We start from the raw sequence: 26,227 nt of genomic DNA on the forward strand, positions 1-26,227 counted from the left end.
AATAAACTGACCTTCACTTTCTTCTTCCCTGTTCTTATTCCCACCTCCTTCTCCCCTTCCATGACCAAAGCATCCAAGAAAATTTGATGGAACCATCCGGCCAACCAACCGTCCGTCTACCAACTTCACTGTGTGACTTTAAAACCTCGGGTCTGATCCCTTCACCACAGGCAGGCTCTTCCCTACTCGTAAATACCCGAGACTCAGAACACCAACAGGACAAGACAACAACGCCTTCCTCCGGTAGAGCGTACTTTCTAGACGAATGACAACGTAAAAAACATCACTGGAATAAAGTAAAACTATAATCTAAAAGTTGTTTTAAACAATCCAATTTTAATTATCTAAATTATTTACAAATACGAAAACAAGGATCCGTTGTTTTTAAGACATGGAAGTATAAAAATCAGCAAATGGTGATACAATAATCATACATTAAAAATAGATTCATCCGTATGTTTCAGTGTGTGCTCCAAACTTTTTCTCTGTGTGAGAGAGCAGGCTCTAGACAAGTGCCCGACAGACAAGTCTTCCCAATTTCCTTCCATCATGCAGTTGCAAGAAAAAAAAGGTGAATCCCCTTCTGTCTTCTAAGACTCTCCCTACGCAGTCTACCCACGTCGGTGGTGGCTCCTGGGACTGTGTTGCCTGGCAACAGAGGAGCCTGAGCATGGAGGGTGGACCAGGGTGGGGACCAGAGCAGCCTGGATACAAATGCCAAGACAGAAGATGCCCAGGCCTTCCTGCTGAAGCTTACCTCTCTACCCTTGACTCTGAGATTGTAAACCTAGCACCACTCGGGTTTCTGGGGCCATTATTTCGAGTATGTGCTTCTTAGACATTCCAAGAATCAAAATGATCCTGTCATTTCCAATAACAGAGAAAAAAAAAAAAAAAGAGCCAGACTTTTGTGACTCTCTTCTCTGCACTGAGCTTTCAACAAGTCTTACCCAGAAAACAAGCCCCAAAGAACTCTCAGCTAAACAATTCCTAAATGGCCTTCAGCCATCCGCATAATTCTCTTTGATCACACACTTTCCACCTGACCCCTTGACAGCTTCAACTGTCAATCTGTGTCCCTCCTCAAAGCTGCTGGGGTGACTGTCCCCCGGCAAGGCTGGGGAAGGAGGGAAGAAGAAGCAAGAACGAAGTCTTTGTTTATGTAAGAAAAGGGGAGGGATTAGGTCCTCATACTTGGTCCCTCCTCTCCCTCTGCCTCCTCAGAGAAGCTCTTAGCTGACTTGATAAGCTTTGTTCCCTCCGGACAAGTCCGCAAAGACACACCTAATGGCACTTCTTTAAACTTCTGGATATACCTTTTAATTCCACACGTCGGGGCTGCAGGGAGGGGACATCTGACTCGACATGATCCCCCCCCCCCACTTTAGCCACTAAAATCAGCAGACACCCTGTTTTCTGTAACAGTGTCTGCCTTCCAGATGGGCAGCCGTGTTCCTAACGAAGGGAAGTAACAACGGGGCTGGGTTCCCTCTCTTCAGTGCAAAGATACAAAATAATAAGGACCGTCATTCCCTTACCAGCTTAATCTGATAACTTAATTGCTACATAAGAGAAAATAAACCATAAATAAACCTCCATGCTAAACAAATACTTGTATCTTGATGATACCTCTAATGTTTATGTTAAGAAAAAAAAAAAAAAAAGAAGACCCCAAATGAAGTCCCTTGGCCGTAGGCGTCTGCCCTCAGCCAGGGGGGAGGGATGCCCCCAGAACCTCCGCTCTGCCCCGCCTTGTACCGTCCAGGGAATGCTGTGGCCTTCATGAATGAAAGTTACCAATCGCAGAGATGACTGAGCATCCTGTTTTCGAATTTGGTGAGTCGGGAATATCGTGAGGATGAAGACACTGGCTAATTCATGTTTCTCTGGGTTTCTCCCCTTATCCCATAAGAGCTTCCTTGTCTTTTTAGCACAAACAGCCAGGAGGTCCAGGAAGTCTGGCTAATAGTAACCATATGACCCTGAGCACGAAGGTTTCTGACCCTGTAGCACCTGGGATGTGGGCAGGTCTGTAAGCTCAAGGTCACTGCTTCAATGCTCGTTGGGACGGTGTGTGGGGGTGTAAGGGGGGGGACAGGCCAGATCTGTTTTCCAGATTCGTCTGGCGTCCTCTCTCTGACAGCCTCTGAGGCTTGGTTTGGCTAAGGAGTGTGGTGGCTCAAACACTTTTCAAGATCCACTTTGCACACACATGCGAGCTGGAAAAGAAATACACCTTCATTCAAGTTAGAAAAATAAACCGGTGTCAAGAGCTTGAAATTCTGAGCGCTCTCCGGGCCCTCTCCCGACCTCCTGCGGCAGGCAGGTTATAGAGATCGCTCACTCACCTCCAGGACTCAGAGCCTCCCCGCAAACCGTCCACCTCGCCTCAGCTCAGTCTGGGAACCAGCGGGGGGACCCAAGACAAACCTGTCCCTCAGATGCGGGGGAGAGACCGTCACAGGAGGAGGGGAGCTGATGTCCGGGGTGGGGGTGAGGGGGAATAACCCACTTCTTTTTAGCAGCCTTTCCTGCCCCCGCCTCAAGAACCCTGCGGAGCCGTGTGCCTCCCAGGCGGGCCGGGAGCCGGACCCACTTGTTACAGAAAGGAGGCATCGGACTGTAGCGAACCCCAGAAGGGCACAACGGGAGTGCTTCAGTTATCACCCACACAGACGCGCAGAAGCTACAGACAGAGAGACACTACGGATGGTGCTCGGGACAGAGGGGAGGGTGGCCCAGAACTCCATGTCCGGGAAAGGCGCCAGGGTTACAGGACTTATCTCGGTGCCCTCACCAGACCCCTCCTCCTCCTCCTCCTCCTCCTCCTCCTCCTCCTCCTCCGCGGCCGCTGGCGGCTCCTGCATCTCTTCTGGGAAAGCCTGAGGCCGGCTCGGGTAACTTCTGCTGCCTGAGACAGTCACATGTGCTCGGGACCTCTCACCTGAGGTCTCTGGGTGCTGCACTGGCGTGGAGGTAGCTAGGCCCGGGAGGGAAATGTGGTCACCTGTGTCATCTTCTTCAAAGTCGTTAAGGCAGTACACTTCGTCCAGGTCGACATCCAGCGTCCGAAAGCCCTTGGTGACTACACCGGGCCGGGGGTCCAGGATGCCCCCGAGGTGAGGCTGGGCCAGCTGCTGCCAGTGGTGAAGGGTGGCCGAGCCTTGCGGAAGAAAGGGCAGACAAGGGGGACAGGGAGGAGAGAGGGTCAGGATGGGAGTCTAAGCTGACGGGCCGCTCACCCGCCTCGGGGGCCCAGCAGGCTCTGAGCTCCGCAGGAGGTGGCCTCCGGTAGGGACAGGGGTGGCCCTCCCTCTCCCTCCTACCCTGCAACTGCAGCGAATACCCACCGTGCCCAAAAAGGGCACCAATGTAAGGAATAAAAAAAAAAAAAAATCTTTTTAAAGTAAACTTGATACCATTCTGTGGGCCAGGTGTGTTTGGGAAAAACACTTTGTTATTTTTACTTTTTTTTTTTTTTCCAAACAATTTTTTTTTTTAAATGAACCGAAGTCAACCCCAAACTCCAACACAGACTCACTTTAGGAACAGAAGAGGAGGGAATAAGCAAGATGGGCACACAAGGGGGCTGCGGGAGGGGACACGTCCTGATTCTGTGTGGAGTGCACACCGCTGGGAACAGGCAGGACACAGCAGAAGCAGAACAGGCCCAGGCCCAGCCGAGCCCGGGAGCCACAAGAAGAGAAAAGCGGAAAGGAATCGGAGTAGCATGTAGACAAGGGGTAGGTATGGCCCCTGCCTCCTTGACTTAGGTGTTCTGCATATCTGCCAGCAACCCTGAGATGCTCCAGGTTAGGGACAGGGGACCTGCCTAAAGAGGTGTGACTGAAGAACATGGTTCCAGGCCCTGGCCGGTTGGCTCAGTGGTAGAGCGTCGGCCTGGCGTGCGGAAGTCCCGGGTTCGATTCCCAGCCAGGGCACAGAGGAGAGGCGCCCATCTGCTTCTCCACCCCTCCCCCTCTCCTTCCTCTCTATCTCTCTCTCTTCCCCTCCCTCAGCTGAGGCTCCATTGGAGCAAAGATGGCCCGGGCGCTGGGGATGGCTCCACGGCCTCTGCCTCAGGCGCTAGAGTGGCTCTGGTCACAACAGAGCGACGCCCGGAGGGGCAGAGCATCGCCCCCTGGTGGGCGTGCCGGGTGGATCTAGGTCGGGCGCATGCGGGAGTCTGTCTGACTGTCTCTCCCCGTTTCCAACTTCAGAAAAATACAAAAAAAAAAGAACATGGTTCCACACAGAGGTCTGAGGCAGAGAAGCCAATCTGCTCAGTGACACCGGACCCTAGGACTCAGATAACATCACGAAAGGTCTGTAATAACACCGGACTGTGTCCCTGGGGACCTCGAGGATGTCCCAGGTGCTCACAAAGAGAAACGTTCCAAGACCGAGTGGGCTCAGCAAACCCAGGTGGGAAGCATGTTTACCGGGGGTCATCTCAGAGCCTTTACGACGCTGCTATGTGCTTGATGCTGCCAGCCCGTCTGCCCCTGGGGGACTCGCTACACCGGACACGGCCCCAGGATTACGGGCACGTGGCCCGCACGGCTGGGCATCCGATATCCATTCTCAAGATAAAGCTAACCACGCGAGTCAATATTCTACACCCCAGACAGACTTTGAGAGAGGGTCTCGGGGACGGGAGAGCAACAGCCTTCCACACGCACGGTCACTGCCGGTTTACCGACAGCGTCCTCTGTGGGCGGGCAGGAACCACTCCGGGTTACTAGGCAGCCCGGTCCGAAAGGGGAGCTGAGGATACCAGAAGCCAACAGCTCAGGAAGTTGAGATGGAACAGAAGGGAAAGGCAGGCAGGCAGTGAGGTCAGGAACCAGCCAGGAATGGGACCGAGAGGCGGAGAACCCTCGCTCACGGACCAGGAGCCCTCGACCCTCGGGGCTGCCCAGCGAGGCCACCATCTCTCATCACTGATGGAAGGTAACTTCCCATGGGACAATCTCAGCCAAGAAGCCATGAAAGACTTGCCTAAATGGGCAATTTCAAATCCACTTAAGAGAGAAAAAACGGTCCATACTGCCAATACACAGGTCCCCCTCCTCTCTGAGGTCCGTCTCAGTTTTAAGCATACACAAGTACAACAGCAACCTGCTTCACCGGAATCTATTGATAAACAGAAAATATCCTAAATGCAAAAAAAAAAAAAAACAAAAACAAGATGCGCCTAATGAAAGAGGGCATCACATACCTATTTTCTGTCACTAGCTGATAAGACACATTTAAAACAGTGCCCCCCCTCCCAGGGGACATCTGGCCATGTCTGGAGGTGTTTTTTGGTTGTCACCACCCTGAAGGAAGGAGAGCTAATGGCATCCACTGGGTAAAGCCGGGATGCTGCCATCCATCCTGCCAGGCACGGGCCAGCCCCCAAACAAAGAACGGTCTGACCACCGTGTCAGCAGTGTCGAGACCAAGAAACCCGGCCTCTGGCTGGCTGAGGCTGCCGTGGGCCCTCTCCCCGAAGGGACCCCACAGGTGAGCATCCCTGTGTGCAGACAGCCCGGCTGCGCACTCCCGCTGAGACCAGTTCCCAGGGTCCCGGGTCCCAGGTGCCACCCCCCTCCAAAACCCACAGGTCTGAAATCAAGCAAAGACATCAGCATTCCAGCCAGGAACATGGGTTAAGTGAAAAGCATCAATGGTGGGCAGTGAAACCGTCCAGGTGGGTGTCTAGGGCCCGCCAGGAGGTGCACACGCTTCTGCTCATGGGATTTCTCAGGCCCCACCCCGGGGACCCCCATTCCTAACCCACAGGGGGCACCCGGTCACGTGTTCACAGGAGGCGCAGGCACATTCCTGACAACTGAAGCACATGGCGAGAAGTATTCAACAAGGCATGTGACCTCCGGCCTGGGGCTGCACACATGGGCTTAGAAGGATGATGAGAAATCCCCGGGGCAACGTGGCCGCCTCACCTCCACTTTTGGAAGGGGAAGGGAAGTTGACACTGCTGTCAAGGAAGGGCCGAATCTCATCATGCTTCCGCATGGGGCTCGAGATGGTCACGACGTGCCGGGAAAGAACTCCGTGAGGCTGGAGGATCGCCCAGACCAGGGTCCCGTGCACCTCGCCCCTCCTGCCTACCAGAAGGCCCCCCCACCTCCTCCCCACCTCCCATGCATGGACCCCAGAGAGAAATGAGGCTAAGAGGGCCTGCTTTGGGAGTTACAGAGGTCACAGAAGGACATGGGGTTAGCTGCATTCCCTGACAACACAGAGCCAAGGAAATTTAGTGAGATGACAAATGAAGGATGATGCTGACAGGTGCGTGGACTTGGATTTTTATCCCAGTCCCTGGCCTCCCTTACTCATCAAAGAGCAACTAACTTTCGTTGAGCACTTACTACGTGACAAGACACCCTTCTAAGAGGTCTCCATTTATGAACTCACTTCAGCATCACGGTAACCCTCCTGTCCCATTCCACAGGTAGGGAGACTGAGCACAGGGAGGTAAAATAACTTGCCAGAGGCTGCACAGCTGGCAGGTGGCCACTCCGAGATTCAGACCCAGACTGGCCCCAGCATCCGTCCTCTGAACCACAGCCAAGAGGAGGCCTCTCCTAAGTATCTCAGAAACCGGGCCAGTAACACACTTTGAGTGGCAGTTCTGAGAACCTATGGACGATGTTAAGGGAGGACTGACTGTACTAGTAGCTACCTCCCACTACCACCACCGCCTCCCACCCCCACAAGAATGAGGCCGCAGTCAGGCGACAGGGCAGGGGGAGAGAGGGTCCTTCGCGTTCCTGGTGGGCAGCACGATGAAATTCTATGAAACAAGGGCGTGGACAGTGCAGAAACCATCATCACAGTCACTGCCCTTTGTCCCTCTCTTGGCCCTTCTTCCACACCCCACTGTTCTAACTAAAAGGGATTCATGTCATCAAAGGAAAAGAACAAATGCGTGGGTGTCAGAGGAGCACCCGGACCCCTAAGAGTCAGAAGTGAGCCTGCTGGGCACTGCACAGCTTAGAGGTGTATACCTTTCCCTCATTACATATTATCTTGTTGACTTGGAAATACTATCCTGATTATGATTAATCAGAAAGGAAGACAACATTCAGGGGGGAAAAATTACTGTCCAACTCATCTTTGTAAGGCACATACATCTCTTCCAGTCCGAATGTTTTGTTCGCTTTTCAGCTGCTTAAAGCACTAAAGTAAGCTGAAGAAACGGGTGCACGCGCCCCTGAACACCGAGCCCAGCTCTTCTGGCTGACTCCGACACACAGAGCAAGATGAATTAAATAGGTAAGGAGACACCGATGGAAGACACCGATTGGCTATCTGCCGTGTTCTCAGCCAACGTTCTCCGGGGCCTCACCTCAGGTACGGTCTACCTGGGTCACTGCAGATCACAGGAAGCCTATCAGCTGCTTAGTGAGCCAATGGGAAGAGACGACGTAAGAACATGGCCCCGGCACAATGCTGGTCCTGGTCTCAACACGGCTGAGGCCACCCTTTAGACCTGAGCGGCTGGGTCAGGGACAAGGTTGAGGAGCCTCAAGTTTTAATTAGCACCAATTAGGTGTGGGCGTTATACAAAACATATCACATTCACTTCGTTACCGTCTTGTGTGGTGGATGTGAGCCCTATTTCACAAATAAGGGAGAGAGGGCTCGAAACGGCGAGGTAACTTAGCCAATGCCACAGTTAGAGTGGCTTTGAACCTGGGGTCAGGCAGATTTCCATGCCAGTAGTATATCTGAGCAAACTAAACATACTAACACAAAAAATAATTGTGGAGGGGAGAAATAAAATATTAGTTATATTTTATACAACTAAAATATCTGAGAACTACAAAATGGAGCCAGAGGGACTTCTATCATGAGGTTGCGTTACAAGCCACAGTGATAAGAGAAAAATTCTTAATGATAGCGACTTAGCTTTCTGGTGAGCAGGGCACTATAGATGAAATTTCTCTTGCAAATCTAATGGGACTGCCTCTTATTCCATTAACTTATCACAAAAATACTGCTACCTAAGTCACAAGATTATAAGGGGGGGAAAAAAGATGTATTGGTCAAAATAAATTTTTTTTAAAAAATCTCTTCCTGCCATAATGCTTGGAAAATGAATCCAAAAACATATTCTTAGATGATCTAATGAGACACAAAGTCAACTATAGAAAGCAGACAAGATAGAGATGATAAACTCCAATGATCGTTGAGAGACAAAAGAGAAAAAAGAAAAGAAAGGCAAAAAGTAAAATTGCAGAAATGGAAGATTTTTATTGAAAGAAAAACAGACATAATCGTGGATCAGAAAACAATCACCAAGCTTACAACTGAATAAACATGAAAAAAAAATGAGCTGTCCCTTTTCTGAAATCTAAGAAAGATCTAAATTATACAATTAAAAAAAATCATGAAAAAAAGAATCTAACCCACCACCCTCTTCCTTCCTTTGGAGAATATGGATGGAGCCCAGCTGGCCTGGGGTCTCTAACCAGCCCAACCTCAGCTTAGAGCAGGAACTCTCAACAGGGGTGATGCTGCCTCCAAGGGGCTGAAGACAGGTTCTTGTGGGGTGAGAAGAATCGACTCATTTTAGGCACAGAGCACAGACATACGTCTAGTACATAAACAGTATATCTGTGGAATTACATTTTCCAGAGGGAATAAATAGCTAAAACAGCTCCTTAAAGGGGGCAATATTAAAACTTGAGATATTCGGTCTTGCAGAAATTCTGATTTGGCTTTTCATCAACAAATGTAATACAGAATTCCAAACTAAAGTTGTAAAACATGAAAAATACAGACACGTGGCCGGGCAGTGGTAGGTAGGTAGAGGGGCAAACATTGTACAGTGCCTAAAGGAAAGAGAAAAGAAAGGTGCATTCCTCCATGAGTTGAACTGTCTGAGGTGTCTCTGGTAGGAAAAAGGGACGTGACCCTGGGAAAGGCAGAACTGAGGAGGCACTGAACTCCCTGGCCTCCACGGTCACCTCCTTCCTGGAGGTCCCAAAGAGTGGCGGTCTGGGGGCCGTGCTCAGAACACCGCGTAGGAAGAAAGCCACACTTTATATTTGAAGATCGAAGCAGAACACGGACATCAACAAATTGCAAATCGCTTTCACGTGGTTGAGAAAACTCAAGAGCGTGTGCCTTGCACCCCTCCCTCCCTGGCACCTACATTTCTGAGAAGTCAAAGCCTTAGTTCTCTGCCCTGCTCTGACGCCCGGGGCAGGAAGGACCCCCAGGAATTCCTGAGTGCCTGAGCAGTGCCTCTGGCTCTCCAAAAAGGATCTGTCTTTCTAAGGATCTAAATGCAAAAGAGAGAGAACTAGCAAGCCATCCACAGGTGTTTTTCTCTGGCTTCCTGGCCCAGGTGAGTGGGTGCCTGCCTGCCTGGACATTTCCAAACCTGCGCCGGGGAGCAGGGGGCCGGGGCCGGGGCCAGAGCCCCTCAAAGGAACTCAAACCAGCAGCGCGGGTGGCTATCCCTGAAGAAAAAGGAGTAAGCGGGACAGAGGCTCCCCGCAGGCGGGTGGTGGATCAGAGACCACAGGGAGTCCCCGAGGAGGGCGGCTAGGGGCCGAGGGCCCAGGTGATCACCTTCCAGCGGCTTCACGATCTGGAGTTTCTCGGGCAGGTAGGAGCGGCTGCTGAAGGACATGCCCGAGAAGCCGGTGAACTCGGAGAAGCGGGAGTGCGTGCCCAGGGACATGATGCTCTCGGTGGGCGTGAGCGAGCCGCTGAGCAGCTCGCCCTTCTCCGCCAGTTCCCGGAGCTTCCTCTCCTGCTCCTCCTCGAAGAACCTCCGCTCCAACAGGTAGTTCTCCCGGCGGAGGGACAGCCGCCTCAGCGCCGTCTCCAGGTCGTGGGAGCCCGGCGTGCCCGGCGTCCCCGGCTTCTTACTCTGCTCGTTGTTTCTGGAAGGAGGGGAGACGCGGTGAGCGCGGGACGCCCAGCAGGGGGCGCTGTACCACACACGATAAGGCCTTCCTGCTGAGTGTGCGGTGGAAATGTGGGCAAAAATGGGGAAACGAATGCCTATCCTGAAGAACTAATTCTCTCTGTTGGTTTTTGGCGTGTGTGGGGGTGTGTCGAGGGGCGGGGGGGGGGGGTAACCAGAGGAAAGAAAGCAAAGAAAGCCATCAGGCAGAATGGAAATCTGCACACACGACGTAAAATCCAGTCCCTACAAAACCTTCGGAAGCAGCCCTCTTTGGCTGCAGTTCCTAGTCACCAGCAGGGCTGCGGGCTCAGGGATGCTTCTCCTTCTTCATGAATGAAAGGAGCCGGAAGCTGAGAAACTGTTCTGATCAAGCCGTTTCCCAGCGGTCTGACCCAAATGGCCAGACACAGCAGTGTTATTAAAGTCACAGGAACAGTGCGTACAAAGGTGACAACGTTTGGGGGGTTGTCCTGCAGGGCTTCAGGGCGGACAGGGACTGACCACCGCTGAGGAAAGGGCCACCGCAGGGACATTCGGTGTGGCGGCGGACACTCGCGGGGCACCCTGCACCCCACCTTCTTACACAAACCGGATTCCGGTCACGAGACAGAACCTGAGTCCTGTTCAGCCTTTCAAACGTCTCAGCTACGAAAGGGTTCATGAAACAAACATCTGCCCTGTAGCCTTCGCCGTGAAGATGAACAGAAACAAACGCATATTCACTTGTGCTCCCCTTTGGTATCCTGCAGAAAACCAGCCTTCCTGCTGCCTCCTGTAACACCTCCTCCCTAAACTGGTTAACGGATCACTCACTGTCGAGGACAAGCCCAGACTCAGCGGGTTGGTAAAACACACACACGAGAACCAGAGGGTTTCTATTTCTCACACGATCCTTACCCATCTCCCCCTTCTGGTTACGGAACCTGCGTTCAAGTCACACCCCTCTCTCCCCAAAAACAGCAAGGTATGAGCTCCTGGCTGGCTCACCCCAGGCTGGCCGACTCGGCTTCCAGGATGATGCTGTTGGTCTTGTTGTCCAGGACGACGTTGCCGACGTCGCTGCCGTAGAAGCTGGAGCGGGGGGTGCTGACGCAGCTGGACAGCAGCGAGTTCATGGCCGAGGACTGGTTGGAGCCGGGGATGTTCATGGGGGAGGGCGTCAGAGACCTCTGCTTGACAACCTGGTTGATGTTCCTCACGGTCTCAAAGACGCGCTTCTGGTGACTGGGGAGAAAGAACAACGTCATCCATGAATAAGCACGTGGAGGAATGACCCTGGGAGTTAGTTAAAACTTTCCAAAAACTATCCACTGAGAAGCCGAAAAGGTAGCCGGCCCAACTTGAGCGCCCAAGCAACCCGCCACCCTGCAGCCGTGCATGTGTTTCTTAGGGGGTTGGTTGGAATTCGAGAGACTGATCACCCACTGACTCTAACACATGGGCTCTAACACATGGGCTCTAACACGGGCTCGCGTCCTAACAGTGATGCTAGCAAGAGTGATGTGCTCCTGTCTACCTCCTTTAGGCTTGATCTCCGGATAAAAATACTTAAGTGGTACTCTGCCTCCCAGCTAGTTTTCTCTCTTCGTGAGAGTCACCAGAATGCAAACGCCAGGAGGGCCGTGGTCACTGCTCAGCCCATGAGGGCTCAACAAATACCTGTAGAATGAGTACTTCTGGGCGGCTCACATCCAGTCATGGGCCACTCAATGACAGGGATATGTTTAGAGCAGCGGTTCTCAACCTGTGGGTCGCGACCCCGGCGGGGGTCGAACGACCAAAACACAGGGGTCGCCTAAAGCCATCGGAAAATACATATTTATTATACAATACACTTTTAAATAAAATATGTATTTCTGATGGCTTTAGGCGACCCCTGTGTTTTGCCACAGGTTGAGAACCAATGGTTTAGAGCAGGGGTCCCCAAACTACGGCCCGCGGGCCACATGCGGCCCCCTGAGGCCATTTATCCGGCCCTCGCAGCACTTCCAGAAGGGGCACCTCTTTCATTGGTGGTCAGTGAGAGGAGCATAGTTCCCATTGAAATACTGGTCAGTTTGTTGATTTAAATTTACTTGTTCTTTATTTTAAATATTGTATTTGTTCCCGTTTTGTTTTTTACTTTAAAATAAGATATGTGCAGTGTGCATAGGGATTTGTTCATAGTTTTTTTTTTTATAGTCCTGCCCTCCAACGGTCTGAGGGACAGTGAACTGGCCCCCTGTGTAAAAAGTTTGGGGACCCCTGGTTTAAAGGAATGTATCGATACGTAATTCTGTCACTGTGCAAACGTCACAGAGGGCACTGACGCTGACTTAGATGGCAGAGCCTACCGCTCCTCGGCTACAAACCTGTACAGCATGGTACCGTACAAAACAGCACGAGATTAAATCCCGCACCAGAGAAAAATGCAATCATGAGACGTGGTAAACCCGGAGTTCGTGAGGCTGCAGCCAGTGTAACATGGCGTGCTGTTTCATAGAAAACTTTTTTTTAAGTAGAAAGAGTGCATTCTAAAGAAACGATAAAAAGTATAATAAATGTGTAAACCAGTACCCTAGTCATCTATTATTGTCAAGTATTATGCACGGTACATAATCGCATGTGATACACCTTAACCACGGGCAGCACAGTAGGTCTGTTCGCCCCAGCGTTACCGCAAAGGGAAGGCATCATTATGACGTTATCACAACTATGACGTCACTAGGCGGTAGGAATTTTCAGCTCCATTATAATCTTATGGGATGGGACCACCACCGTACGTGGGGTCCATCACTGACTGAGACGCCGTTATGCGGCTCATGACTGGGTATAAAAAAAAGCAAGGCGTGAAGTTAAGTCTTAAACTTCTGAGATGATAAACACCAGATCAGTCTGTTTTTAGAAACTGCTATTTCTAAGAGCAGAACCGGACATTCTGATGCTCACTGTGTTCCCTTTCAAGGGGAAAAAGACACGTTTCCATAACGGACAGTTTTTTCTGGGATGGGGTTTCACACACGTGCCAAGGCTCAGGGACACTGGTCACTCCCAGGATCCCTCTTCGGTTCAGTCTGCAGGGTTTTGGGGCAGAGAAAACACAATGACACCGGATCCACAGGTCACTGATAAACAGCTCGGGGCAGGCCGAGCACAAGGCTTGAGTCAGGAGAGAGATGGCAGAGGCCGATACCCCTAAGGGGCCCAGAAGGGAGATGGAGGCCCCTGAAGAGTCCTCTGTATCACACATCCTATTTTTTTCTTCCCCTCAAAGACATTTAAAAATTTTTTTTAAATAATGTTTTTATCACTGCGAGGAAAGATAAAAAGGAGCTGCGGTGTCAAGGCGGAGCTTGTGTCAGAGAGACAGGAAATGCGTCTCCCCTCTCCCCACTTGCTGTAGGTTCATCTGTATCTTTAAAGCCTAGCAAGAGGCGCTGGGGGTGCTGTCAGCTGTGTTCTCTTATTTCCCTCCGTCTGAGGAAGGACTACTGTGATCGCTTTCGGTGCCTCAGGCCCAAACACTGATCGTCAGGCCACCCCAGGCCACCGCGCAGTCTCTCTGGGAAGTTCAGAAGTAAGGCCGTACGCGATGTCTGGGGACTCGGGCTCTTCCAGCTGTAGCTCCTTCCGCATCGTCCCCTCGATCTCAGCTGCCAAGGAGTCCTGGGAGAAGCCAGAAGACACATGAGTGAGCAGCCCCTCAAACACTCTATCTCCAAAAGAGGCGCATGCCCAGGCTAACCACGGAAGGGTAAACCGAGGCCTGACAGCCTGCAGACTTCCCGCAACACAAGGCTGACACACCTGCCACTGTCAGAGACCCTGGCTGGGCCACTCCCCAGGGCGGGCTCTGAACACTGCAGGCCCAGCGGGCCTGAGTAGAAAGCCCTCTCGCTTCTAATGCAGCTAAAGATCTGAGAGTAAGTCCTATGTTCCCTCGGAGCTGCAACTGTGGCCACAGGAGAGGCGGAGAAGGTACGGGGGTGGAGAGCGTTGTGTTCAGAATGACATGGATGAACAAATTCCCAGACCATCTAGCTGTGAGCCATCCGAGATGGTGCTGTGGCCCATGTGGGCCACCGTAAGCTACTGTCCTCCCCGTCCGCAGGGTCTGCTCACTGCTCAGCTCACCCAGGGTTCTGAACCGCCCGCCACTTCGCATTGTGTGAGGCAGAACCCAAGAGATAACCCCACACACAAACACAGGTGGACGCCAACAGACCCAGGCGTGTGCAGAAAAGCATCGACCACGGCCTCAGAGGAGGTCACCCACGTAGGACAACCTGAAGGGAGGGGCTGAAGCCGTGCGAACCAACAAAACTTTCTGCAATGACAGAATGTTCTCTTTCTGCCCATCATGGGTGCCACCAGCCACGGGGGCTACTGAGCCCTTGAAATATGGCCAGGGTGACTGAGGAACTGAATTCTTTATTGCACTGAACTTTAATGGATTTAAATTAAGTTGACCGAAATATCCTTTTAATGCATGCATCATGCACTTAAAACATAGACATCTTCTAAAACGGAGCTGTGCCAACAGCTACAGCCAACGGCTAACAAAAGCTTTATCTCAGCAGATATGAAAGCTGAGCATCTCTCCAGAAGAAACCCAACCGTGGATTTACAAGTCAGCTTTTCTCATGTGATGGTTTATAGCTGAAAACCACAGGACTGCCCTTGAGAGTGGGGACTGCACTACAGTGGATCCTGGTTGCTCAGGGCCTGGGAGACCACCGTGCCCAGAAGAGAAGCCAGGAAGGAGGGAAACAGAGGCAAGAAGTGTGCAAAGCCACCCAGGCCAGTCTATGAGCCGAGTGTGGACATCTCTAGGCCAAGGAATTTGGGGGACAGAATGACCTGTACTGGGATTCCTGGAATCACTGGATTATGATCTGCTCCTTGGGGAGCTATACATGTTCCATGCCTTTCTTTTTGATTTCATTAGATTTCAGTCAAGTTGCAAGAAAAAGAGAAAGAGTCCCAGCCTGACTTGGAGGTATGGAAGCAACAAAGAAAAAGAGGCCAAGATGTAGGAACAATGGACCAGACCACAAGGAGTGGGGTGGAGGGAGAGAGCCCCAAGGAAAAGCCAGACTGGGAAGGGACCGCGGTCCACCAGCATAGACACAGCCAGCCACGCTGACCTCCGCCAGGGGAGTGTCTCAAAAGTGCTCTCCCCAGAGACTTCTGGCATTTCAGCATGCCATGGCAACAGAGCCCCAGATAAAAGTCCTGGGTAATCTGTTCTTCAGTCTGTCCATCCACTGTCTGAATCTAGTATCTACTGAGCATCTGCAATTCTAGGTGCCGAGTCGTAGGGAGAGGGAAGGAAGAAAATAGCAAGGAGACACGGAGCTCACCTCCAGGGGCTCTGGTCTAACAGAAGATAAAACAAGGAAGCTCACCAGCGTTACGGGGACACAACCAGCCAGGGCCCCTGCCGAACAGCTCGAGGGAGAGTTAGCCTCCCGGAAAACCCCCTCCTCAGCCACGCTCCCTAAAGCCCAAATGGGAAACGAGTCAGGCCAGGGCTCCACAGGAAGACTACGGGGAAATAATAGGAACCGTATGAAAATGCCACACCTACACAGAGCGACATATTTTTTTTTTCAGATCACAGAACCCGAAAGGCACCAGGAGAATGAGTAATAAGCACACAAGGAGCCGGCAGGTCCAGGCGGGCAATTTAGGAATTTCGGAATGCATTCCTGAGGCCGAAGTAGAGTGTACTTGCATGAGGTCAGAAAAAAATAATGTATAAATCACATCTTCCAAATATCTAAGGTTCCTACTAGATCTAGTGCCTACTAAATTTCTCTCTTCCAAGCAGGAGGAGAAAAGACGACAGATTCGGAGGGATGGGAAAGAGAGCACCAATCTGCCTCCCCGTAGCTAAGAGGCCACGGGCTGGGCTCAGGAGCCCTCAGCCGGAACCCGGATCCAAGCTGCAAAATGAGAGGCCACCCACACAGACTGCACCCCAGCCCCGCCTGGTCCCAGGACCATCCCTCCTGCGCTCTGGGCGGGAACAGGGGCGCCAGGACGCGCAGCACGCACCATGGGAAACAGGCCGAGCGAGTGGTAGCGCCGGGACGTGGTGCTGGGCACGGTCTTGTTCCGGAGGTTCTTGAGCTCCTCCTGCGCCTCGTGGAGCATCTCCATGCACTCCGCGTACTTGTCCTCCAGCTCACGCAGCTGTGGGGGGCCGGGAAGGCAGCTCCTGAGCAACGGGGACACGCCCACGCACCCGCGCAGCCGGAACCGCATGGGCACCGCACACGGAGGCCCCGGCACCCTGCGGCCTGAAGCCTAGGACTCCTCAAGGTTCAGTTTTTCTTTCACAGGGAGGGAGCACAGTGACAGACTCAGAACTCTCCTAACCAGGGGCAACTGGGATGAAAAACATCGGACTGCAAATCGTGACCCCCCTCATTTCAAGGGCGTCTTGGAATGGGCTTGCTTCACATGGTGCGCTCTGTGCCACCTCTTACGGGACCGTTTATGGAGAGCCCGTGCACACCTGGCTCTGGGCCGGTGGACAGCCCCGCCTCCCGGGCGCTCACACCGGTAACAGCGACGGCCGGAATCAACCCAGGAGTGAAAACGACATTCATTCAGTACAAGCTGTTGAACCCGACTCACAGCCCGTCAGGGAGAGGCAGCTGCCCCTGATGAAATGAGGCGGAGCCGCTTACCTCGGCCGTGAGCTGCCGCTGGGCATCCTTGGCAGCCCCCAGGTGCTGGACCAGCTCCTCGTTTTCCACCGCACACTGAAACGGGGCACAGGGCCGTCAGCTGCTCTCTCGGAACACTCAGTACGACCTTCCCTTCTAATGACCCGATCCGTTCGGATCCCACCACACGTCTACAGTGGCTTTGATCTTATACTGGAGGAAATTCTCACCTTTTATGTAACTTTGAAGGCAGACTCTCCTACATCCATACTCCTTCTCTAGGGGCCACCCCACCCCACCTCACCCCACCCCCAGTCCCAGCTGCTCTCCGGAAGTATCTCTCACCTCCTGCTTCAGCAAAGGCCGAACATGGAAAACCAAATTGTTTTTTGGCTGCTTCATCTTAAATTTAAAGCGGACACTGTTCTACTGCTAAGCACACCAGGCGCGGTGTGTAAAAACAAACACTAGACTAGATGATTCATACGTAACATTCCAAAACTCCGTATCTACGGCGCCTTTCTTAGTGACGTCTGTTAACCGGACGATTATTCTTAGGAGAAAAGCAGTGATAAATAATATACTATTGAATGGGCTAAGCTTTCTCTCCAAAGGGGCAGCCACTCCTAAGATAGGACACTAAAGGGCACTGTCTCCCAGGGACGGCGCCCCTTTTCGGTCTCAGAACAGCCCCTCTGTGTCAGCCGGAGCAATGAGAGCCTTACAGCTTTCGCCTTCTTCTGCAGATCCACGATCTGGGACAGGAGGTGTGTGATTTCCTCCTGCTGGCGGGCAGCATCTTCGGTCTTCTTGGCCAGTTCCTCGGAGATGCTGGCAATCTGCACATTGGCGTCCCCTTGGACCGAGACACACCAACAATCACCAGGTGAAGCCAGAAACCCCCACATGCAGACCAAGAGAGAATGGTGTCTTTGTGGTGTGTACGAGGAAAAGCACCTCTATTTGCAAGACAGGGGTGGGGTGGGGTGTGGGGAGCAAAGAGGACCTATGAAGAAGGAACCCAGAGACTTCCTCTGGCTCCGTTTGTCCGGAGAAGCAACCTGGCCCCCAGCGGTGGCCCCTAGGCTCAGTGCGAGGGCTCAGGCCTGCTGTCAAAAGTGGCCTCCCCCACGGAACTCAGGCGGGCTTTGGGAGTCAGCCAGGGGGTGCAGCCCCAACCCAGAGGTGCAGGGGGCCAAAACCCACTTCCCACCCACAAACAAATCCACGTCACTAACAGGAACTCCAGCTAACCCTGCTCTGGAAGGGAGATACTGCCGTGTATGAAACACGTCCCTTGGGGGTTTTCAATCCCTATTCAGAGCCATGACTCACTTTCCTAGGTTTGAACATGAGGTGTGTTTGTTTCATTTACTTAGTATTGTGCTGGAACTCAAAATATTCTGTTTACCTCTGTCTAATCTTACCTTGTAAACCTATAATGGAGAGGGTGGAAAGAACTCTTGCCTCAATGTTCACAAAGCAAATGACCAGAAAGCGGTTCTGCCTCTTCAGCCCAAAGACTCCGAAGCTACGCCTAACTAAGCCACTACCAGGTATTCCAGTATTCCAGCGAAGAGCAAAATGAAAATGAAATGCCTAACTCACCAAGACACTGAGACGATGGATGACTGACAACCCAGCCCCCAAGGTCTCACATGTCAGGGTGAGGGCTGCCACAGGGAAACCTCTCGTTTTAAGGAAAATGGTACTGAGCCCGGTAGGCAGGGAGATTATCCCTGTCAGAGGATGCGAGTCTGCCTGGCCATAACGGTGGCAGGCGGAAGTACAAGGAGGGGCGGGGCGAGGTGAGGGGCGGGGCGAGGTGAGGGGCGGGGCGAGGGCCAGGCACGTACTCAGCTCCTTCACGCAATCATTGACCAGCTGCTGCTCCTTCTCCTCGTAGGTGATGGTCTCCGTCTTTAGCTGGCAGGCCTGTGGACAAGGTTCTGGTCAGAAGCCCCATATTCACACCTGGACCAGTGGGGCAGCCAAGGCTGGGGCACGGAGCAAGGGCTAACCTGGGTCTGGAAAGTCACCCTTCCACATCTCCCTACCTGTCACCCATCGCACCCTCAAATACAGAAAGGCAGTCTGAGTCCCCTGCTTAGTGAAGGAATCTCGGATTCTCAGAGCTGAAACATGTACCACTAGAGGGCGCTGCACCAAGCCATGTGCCTTGTGTCCAATCCGTCTATTTATGTCTGTCTGTCTGGCCTATAGTCTGAACCCGTTTGTGACCCAAACAGTGCCTAGGGACACAGCTTTGCCTACTGCGGGCATTCTATGGATAACTGCAAGCAGAATGGCTAACACATTCACCTCCTATGTGCCGGGCACTATTTTATGAGGCTCTGAATTGGAATTAAACCTGGTGCATTCAACTGAGCAAAAACAAGGTACAATATGAAAGCATTAAAATTCAGAGACCCGGGAGCTATTCCAGGACTCTGTATAGCTTGCTCCTAGCTAAAGAGCTGAGAAGACAGATCTGAAGGCCCCAGTGAGACAGACCGTTGTCTCTGAGAGCTCAGGTCCTGGCCCCAGAGAGACCCTACCCTCCTGAAAGACTCTGGCTGGGATCGGATTTCCTGGCTTTTTTTAGGTGAAGCCTCTGACAGAGGGACCATCGCTGTGTGCCCAGGACTAGAGCACTTAGCTGGGGCAGACGCTACGAGGGGCAGCACCAGACTCCGAATAAGGAGCGCTGGGCTCTAGTCTCAGCTCAGCCACCGGCTGGCAGCAGAAGTTCAGTAAATGAGGGGCTGGACGAGGTGAGGTCTAAGACAGCATGGCCCTGGCCTCGTGCCGAAGAGTGTCCTGTTAAGCCCAGACGTGAGGTTCTTTCCCAAGTGTGGGCAAGTTCAAGGTGACAGGTGGTCCGCCCTCTGGGAGGGGCTTCAGGGAGCCCTGGACCAGCTCAGGTGGGAATCAGCCCAAGCTTGAGATTCGGGCTCCCAGTAAACAGGGCTGTACCGTACCTCTGGCTGGAGCACACCAATGCACTGATGCTTCAGACAACACGTACTCAATCTGCACGCATCAGTGTTTCTGGATAGGGACAGCGGGTGACAGGGAGAGAACGTGGGCTCTGGAGTCCCAGGGTCTTGCAAAAAATAATGCAGGCAAAGGACCTGGCACAAAGACTAGTCGATCAGAGGAACCCAAAGGCAAGGTTCCCGAGCCTCTGTTCGCCCTTGTTAACTGTCTAAGAAATGTATCTTCAAGTTTCCGGCATTACTTCCTTGGGAGCTGTTTCGGGTCATGGAAATGAGAACTTCACACTAGGCCTCCAAGTCATGTCTGTCAGAGCTGGAGAACACCAGGGAAAGACCCCAGTGTGGGAGCTTTGACCCTAACTGTGAGGAGGAGGAGGGGGTTGCCTCCCCTGCCCGTCCACATGCTGCCTCGTTCGCCAGGACCATGTGTGCTGCCCAGCCCGGACCGTGTGTGCTGTCCTGGGAGGCCACACCCAGCACATAAATGAGCCAAGGTTCAGGTGGTTCTTCCAGAGTGCCCCCTTCGAGAAGGGCGCCGTAACCGTGGCTGCAGGTGAACAGGGCCACCACCCTTCCAGAGGGGACGAGAGCAGAGAGCGCCCTCACCTCGGACCGAAGTACAACGTTCTCCTCCTCAAGGTCCTTCAGCTTCTTTTGAAGGGAATCCAGGTGAAAGTAATTCTGGACCGAGGAGGATGACTCATTCCTCTTCAGCCTGGGGGAGAAAGGACAGTCACTTTCTAGGGAGAGACACGTTCCTCCCACCAGCTGGTACTCCACGGGGAAGCCCAAAGGACTGTCTCCAGGATGGTCCTGAAACACGCAGGCGTGACAGTGACCTCTGGGACAGCAGCATCTGCCGACACACAGGCTCGCTCACACCTCCGACTCACATCCCAACCCCCGTCCCCAATTTGCAGTTGTCACATCGCCTCACAACTAGGGGGGAATCAGCTCTATTCGAAGCCTACACAATCCTGGAATGCCTGGGAGTTTAATGTTTATAATGCGCATCTATGTGCCAACGACTGTTTAAAAATACATGGGTTAGCTCATTTAATGCTCATAGCCCTATGAACTCAGTGCTGTTATTATCCCCTTTTTACAAATGAGGAAACAAGCACAGAGGGATTAAGTCACTTAGCCCAGAGCACACAGCTGGTAAATTCCAGAACTGAACTCAGGTCCTCACGCTCTAGAGTTCATGCTGCTAACACGAGGCTCTGCTGACTCTCAGAGAAGCTGCCACATCTCCTGTCGCCAAGGCCCTGCTCCACCCCAGCACCTCAGGGCCCTGCGGCTCCTCTACCAGCAGAGCCCCCACCCTGTTACCACCCATGAACACGCCAGGCCAAATCCCTCTAATCTCACAAATGAGCGAGGAGACCCAGTAAGAGGAAAACAAAAAGCCCGTCCTTCCTCATCCCACTGAAACGGTGAAGTCAGTCCGTGCGGGGCGCGCAGAGATGCCCGCTCTGCAGGAGGCCAGGGGCAGCTGGCCTGCGTGGCTGGCGAAGGCGTCCCTGCCTAGGCATCTCCAAGGACAGGGACAGCAGGCAGCCTGGGTTCTGGCCCCTGGACACGCGCCCCCGGGGACTTACGGGGTGGAGCACACGGACTCGGGCTCGCTCTCCTCTGCGGCGCTGGTGTAGAACTGAAGTAGCTCATCCTTCATGGACAGCTCGTGCCGGAGCTGAGACACCTGCACAGACAGAGCCAGGAGCCCGTCATTCACGTCCCAAAGGTGACGGCGGCGTCCCGCTAGGGCGCAAACACTCACTGCTCAGTGACAATATTTTTAAGATTCCTCATTAAAAGCGAAGACTTGTCATTGATTTTGCGCCATTCAAAGAAAGCAAACACTTGAGTTTCATCCCATTTAAGGAAGATACAATGGATTCCCCTTTGGCAAAAACTCCTCTGCCTCAATTTGTAATTTTATTTACTTTGGTACAGAGAAGAGGTGAGAGAGGGGACTAGAAGGTTCTAGAATGATGTTTGGGGGTGCAAGATAGCGTATGGGCAAATGACCAGAGAAATGGACCATGCTACCCAAATGAAAGAGGAGGCCATTGGCTTCTGCCAAAACCAGATTCCCCCTGGGACCAGGGCCCTGGGGGTGCCAGCTCTGGGCGGGCGGCTCCAAGCAGGATGTGGACCCTCGCTCTGACACCTGGAAACGGCACAGTCCCACCCTGGGCCCGCTGCACCGCACAGGGCTCCTCGCCACGCCTGGCCAGACAGGAGTCTCAGACACAGGAAGAAAAGAAGCGACTCTCAGGAACTGGCCAGAGCAACTACTACTAGGACAGTTCTGCAAGTCATCCTGACTTCTATCTAAGGTGGGGCTTTTTCCCACTGAATTTATTGGGATACGGGTTTCATGTGTGCAACTCAACGGAACATCACCTGCACATGGCATCGTGTGCCCATCGCCCCAAGCAAAGTCTCTTTTGTCCCTGTCCCCCCACTTAGCCCGCCTTCACGTGCGCCCCACCCCCCTTTCCCTATGGCCATCACCCCACTGTTGTTTGTGTCTATACATATGGCTTTCTTCTTAGCTTACTCCCTTCACCTTCTGTTATCCTGTCCCCCAAGTCCCCTCCCTTCTGACAGATGTCTGTCTGTTCCATGTGTCCATGTCTCTGTTTCTATTGTGTTGGTCGGTTTAATGTGTTCATTAGATTCCACATACAAGTGAGATCATATGGATACCTCGGGCTTAAAACAAATAAACCTGGGCATTAAATTCTCCACTTGACTTTTCATTGTTCAGTGTGAACGAACGAGGAACCAGTGCTATAAGCGGGAGCTGCCCTTCTGGTTTAATTCTTTCCTGTTTCTAATTTGACTTGGGGTCTATGGTTTAGTCCAACTCTCCAAACAACACACCGAGTACCGTACGACAGTGTCCCTAACCTTTTTTGGGCCACGGACCGGTTTAATGTCAGAAAATATTTTCATGGATCAGCCGTTAGGGTGGGACAGATAAATGTATCATGTGACCGAGACAAGCGTCGAGAGTGAGTCTCCAGGGTTCTCCAAACTTTTTACACAGGGGGCCAGTTCACTGTCCCTCAGACCATTGGAGGGCTGCCAAATACAGTGCTCCTCTCACTGACCACCAATGAAAGAGGTGCCCCTTCCAGAAGTGCAGTGGGGGCTGGATAAATGACCTCAGGGCCGCATTGCGGCCTGCGGGCCGTAGTTTGGGGACGCCTGTAACTTAGACAGATGTAACAGAGGGAATCTGGTCATTTTTAAAAAATAAAACATCGTTCAGACTTAAATATAAATAAAACGGAAATAATGTAAGTTATTTATTCTTTCTCTACGGACCAGTACCAAATGGCCCACGGACTGGTACCGGTCTGCAGCCCGGGGGTTGGGGACCAGTGCCGTACGACACCCACAGAGAAGCCCATTTTACGAGTACACGGGCTCTTGCTTCAACACTCAGGCTGAGGATTTAATGATGTTCCAAAGGGGAATGCAGTTTTCAAAGTCACAGCTTTTCCAAGGGGGAGAAAAGGCATTTCCACACCAGAGAGCAGCGCGTCCTTTCTGTGAGGTGGGGAAGCCCCAAGCAGGGGCGGTCACATGGAGAATCAGTCTGTGAGGGACAACGGGTGACCGTGAACTGGTTCCCGGTGGCATGTCCCCTGCTCAGAGGGGGCTGGAAGGTGCCCAGCGGACCTGGCATGCTTTCGCACCTGAGAGAAAGCGGGCAGGGAAGGCAGGGGACAACTCAACCTCTCGAGAACTCGGGCACATACGACCTTGTCATCTTTTAAAGAAAGTCCGGGATTAAAACTTTTCATGGACAGTAGCAACTCTGCTTCATCACATTGACGCTATTATTAAACCCAGACAACCACAGCTGGAAACTGCTTTCCGGGGGGGAAAAAGTGTGAATACATCCTAGGGGCACGAATAAGGGCGTCCCCTCCCACTAAGACAGTTTCTGATCCAGAATGAGGGAGAGAAGGAAATCCGGTGACAGCGCTCACAGTTAAAACTCCCTGTTTGTGACAAACAGACTCACAGACTCAGACAGCAGAATGGTGGTCACTGGAAGGGAGGTGGGGCGGGGAGGACAGGAAGGCGAAGGGGCGCTGTTACACGGTGACAGAAGGAGAGGAGACTTTGGGTGGGGAGCACGTAATAGTTGAATGGATTACAAAGTTGCACACCTGAAATTTATATAATGTTATTAACCAACGCTATCCCCGATAAATTTTAATAAAACCGATTACTCAATCACTTGTTAGAATGGGATGGAAAGAAGTTACAAAGTGGGACCTGGCTCTGAGCCTCTCATCTTTGGTCTGGAAACCCGTTGGACATCACAGAATCTGCCCCCTCCTGCCCACACCCCAGCCCTTCTAGAAAATCAGTGTCGTGTGTCTCCAAAACCTCAACCCCTTAAGATAAGCTTACAACTTTCACACACACACACCCCCATCACGATACCCAACAGCCAAGAGTTGTACCATGACAATAATGGTACAACTATCATGAAAACAACAGGCTATATTTCTGTATTTACCAACTCAAAATTATACTGATAACTTCCCAGCCTCTGCCTCACTCTGGAGCATGGGCTGGCCTCCAGAGAGGGCTCCTTCTCCGGCCTGCCCACCCCGACGCGGGAACCCCTGTCACTGCGGTGTCACCTGCCTGCTGCGCTTTTGCCACGCCCTGAGTCTCCTCCCCAGCCCAGGCGATGATCTGGGCTCTGGGAGGAAAGGGATGGTGGCTGGTCCAGCACACCCACGCCTGCCACGGGACGGCAGTGTGCACCTACCCACTCAGTGCGGTCTGTCCCCGCTGCGGGCGACCCTGTCCCCACTGTGGGAAGGAGACACGGTGGACAGGAGCTGCGGGAAGGCAGCGTTCTGTGCCCAGGCCTCAGGCGAGCCCTCGCGAGGGCCTTTCCGAGTGGGACCCCGTTCCATCATCTCCGCTCTCGCCCGGGACGCTCTCTGCGCCCGCTTCTCACCTCCTCCCTGATGTGCTCCACCTGCTCCTCCAGCAGCTCGTTCCTCTCGGTGAGGGTCTTGTTCTTCTTCAACAACGACTGGCCAATCCGAGCAGCCAACTCTAAATCCCGCTCTTTCTACAAAAGGCAGAGGGAGAGAGGAGATTTAAAAAAAAAAAAAAAAAAAAAAACACAAATTCAGGCTTTCCCGCAGGAGCCAACGAAGCTCAGTGCCTGCGGAGGAAAACAGGGCATTTAGAAATAACAAAGGGATTAATAATTCACCATCCACTCACCAGCACTGGATACTCATTCAAAGAGATGCATGCTCTGCCCACGTCACGGGCAGGAGCCACACAGACCTCAAAGGATGCAAGGGAACCTTAACATGTGATAAAAACAAGTCTTCGTTCCAACGGGAAAACCCTGCTTCCAAAAACATCTCTCTGCACCTGCTTTTGGGATTTGTGCAGTCACTTGACGACGGGACCCTCCGGGAAGACCCGAGGGCCGGGCTATCGTATTGCCAGGGACCAGCACATGCAACCACTCAGTGACCACTGCCTGGGCGAAGGGACGAAGCCAGGAATTCCACACTGCTCCTCCCATACAGCCAAGAACAGACGCAGGGAGGCAGCCTCTTCAGCACAACAGGTCAAGCTGAAACTGACCGAGTTCCTTGCATTTGTCTCATGTGAAACAAAAATGTTTCGAGTTACTCTGGAATACAGTACAATAACATGTTTCCTTTACTTAATGGTGGTGGTGGTGGGCTTTATTTAAAAAAAAAAAAAGCTTTCAAACTGGAGAGATCATGCCTAAAATAGCCCTACTTCTGAGTCAAGGACGTGTTCAAGACGCGGGATTTTCCGTTCCGCCAGCTGACGGCATCACTTAGAGCAGAGCAGGGCACCGAGGACAACCTCCAGTGGCGTGTAAAGGTTCAGCTGCCTTCATGGGCGGACAGATGTCCCCCGACAGTGGAGACAGCGGGGGGGCAGTCGCCACCATCAAATACAGACTTCCTGATCCCGCCAGAGGGGCTGTTTGTCACTATGGTTAGATTCAACTCGCTCACTTTCAGGCGGGGGTTGGCAAGGGGAGGGGGAGCTCTGGAAAACCCCATTATTTAAGAGGCCTATACTAATCATTCTGTTTAGCTGGTATAAAAAACAGACGAACAAGGAGCATGTCATTAAGAAAAATAACATAAACGGAGCCACTTTAAAGCGGAGCCGGAGCTGGCATCCCGGAGGGCTTGTCTTCTTGTCTCGAACCTTGGAAGTGTTCAACTGGCACAATAACCTTTGGACTGAGCCCAGGGTGGCCTTGTGTCCCACAGGACTGTTCACAAGGATAACACAGAAGCAGGTATTATGACTGCCAGGCTGATGACTACCGGACTGCCAATTTAAGACATTCTTGAGTATACACATCACTGGACGTTAGCCTTTCTGCACCAATCTTTCTTGCGTCTGTCTGATGACTGGGCTGGCCAGAAGACCCCTGAGGGTGGAGGAAAAGTCTGAGCCTCCCTCACACCTCCAAGCCGCTGAGTTCCCATCTGCACAGACATTCGCTACGCTTTAGCCACATTTTGTACACACATTCCACTGCAGACAAAAGAAGCAAAAAATGGTCATGATGAAGACCGGCG

The 26,227-nt window shown here is 52.5% G+C and overlaps 1 protein-coding gene across 8 annotated transcripts in view; it reads right to left on the bottom strand.

Annotated features, from left to right (window-relative positions):
* The window catches only part of TRAK1 (trafficking kinesin protein 1), a 104,292-nt gene that overhangs the window by 10,887 nt on the left and 67,178 nt on the right, over nt 1-26,227 (bottom strand). For 6 of the 8 annotated variants that reach the window (XM_066351488.1, XM_066351485.1, XM_066351487.1 and 3 more), the window contains 11 exons: nt 24,592-24,708; nt 21,191-21,291; nt 20,196-20,304; nt 18,447-18,525; nt 17,316-17,446; nt 16,612-16,686; nt 15,974-16,111; nt 13,503-13,579; nt 10,922-11,158; nt 9,592-9,908; nt 2,945-3,163 (listed from right to left, as the gene is read on the bottom strand). In XM_066351488.1, coding sequence (XP_066207585.1) covers nt 2,945-3,163; nt 9,592-9,908; nt 10,922-11,158; nt 13,503-13,579; nt 15,974-16,111; nt 16,612-16,686; nt 17,316-17,446; nt 18,447-18,525; nt 20,196-20,304; nt 21,191-21,291; nt 24,592-24,708 — 1,600 coding nt within the window. The remainder of the gene's footprint in view (nt 1-2,944; nt 3,164-9,591; nt 9,909-10,921; nt 11,159-13,502; nt 13,580-15,973; nt 16,112-16,611; nt 16,687-17,315; nt 17,447-18,446; nt 18,526-20,195; nt 20,305-21,190; nt 21,292-24,591; nt 24,709-26,227) is intronic. The other 2 variants (XM_066351486.1, XM_066351493.1) reach the window with 1 other exon arrangement.

Source organism: Saccopteryx leptura, chromosome 10, assembly GCF_036850995.1.
Source record: "Saccopteryx leptura isolate mSacLep1 chromosome 10, mSacLep1_pri_phased_curated, whole genome shotgun sequence".
Taxonomy (NCBI): domain Eukaryota; kingdom Metazoa; phylum Chordata; class Mammalia; order Chiroptera; family Emballonuridae; genus Saccopteryx; species Saccopteryx leptura.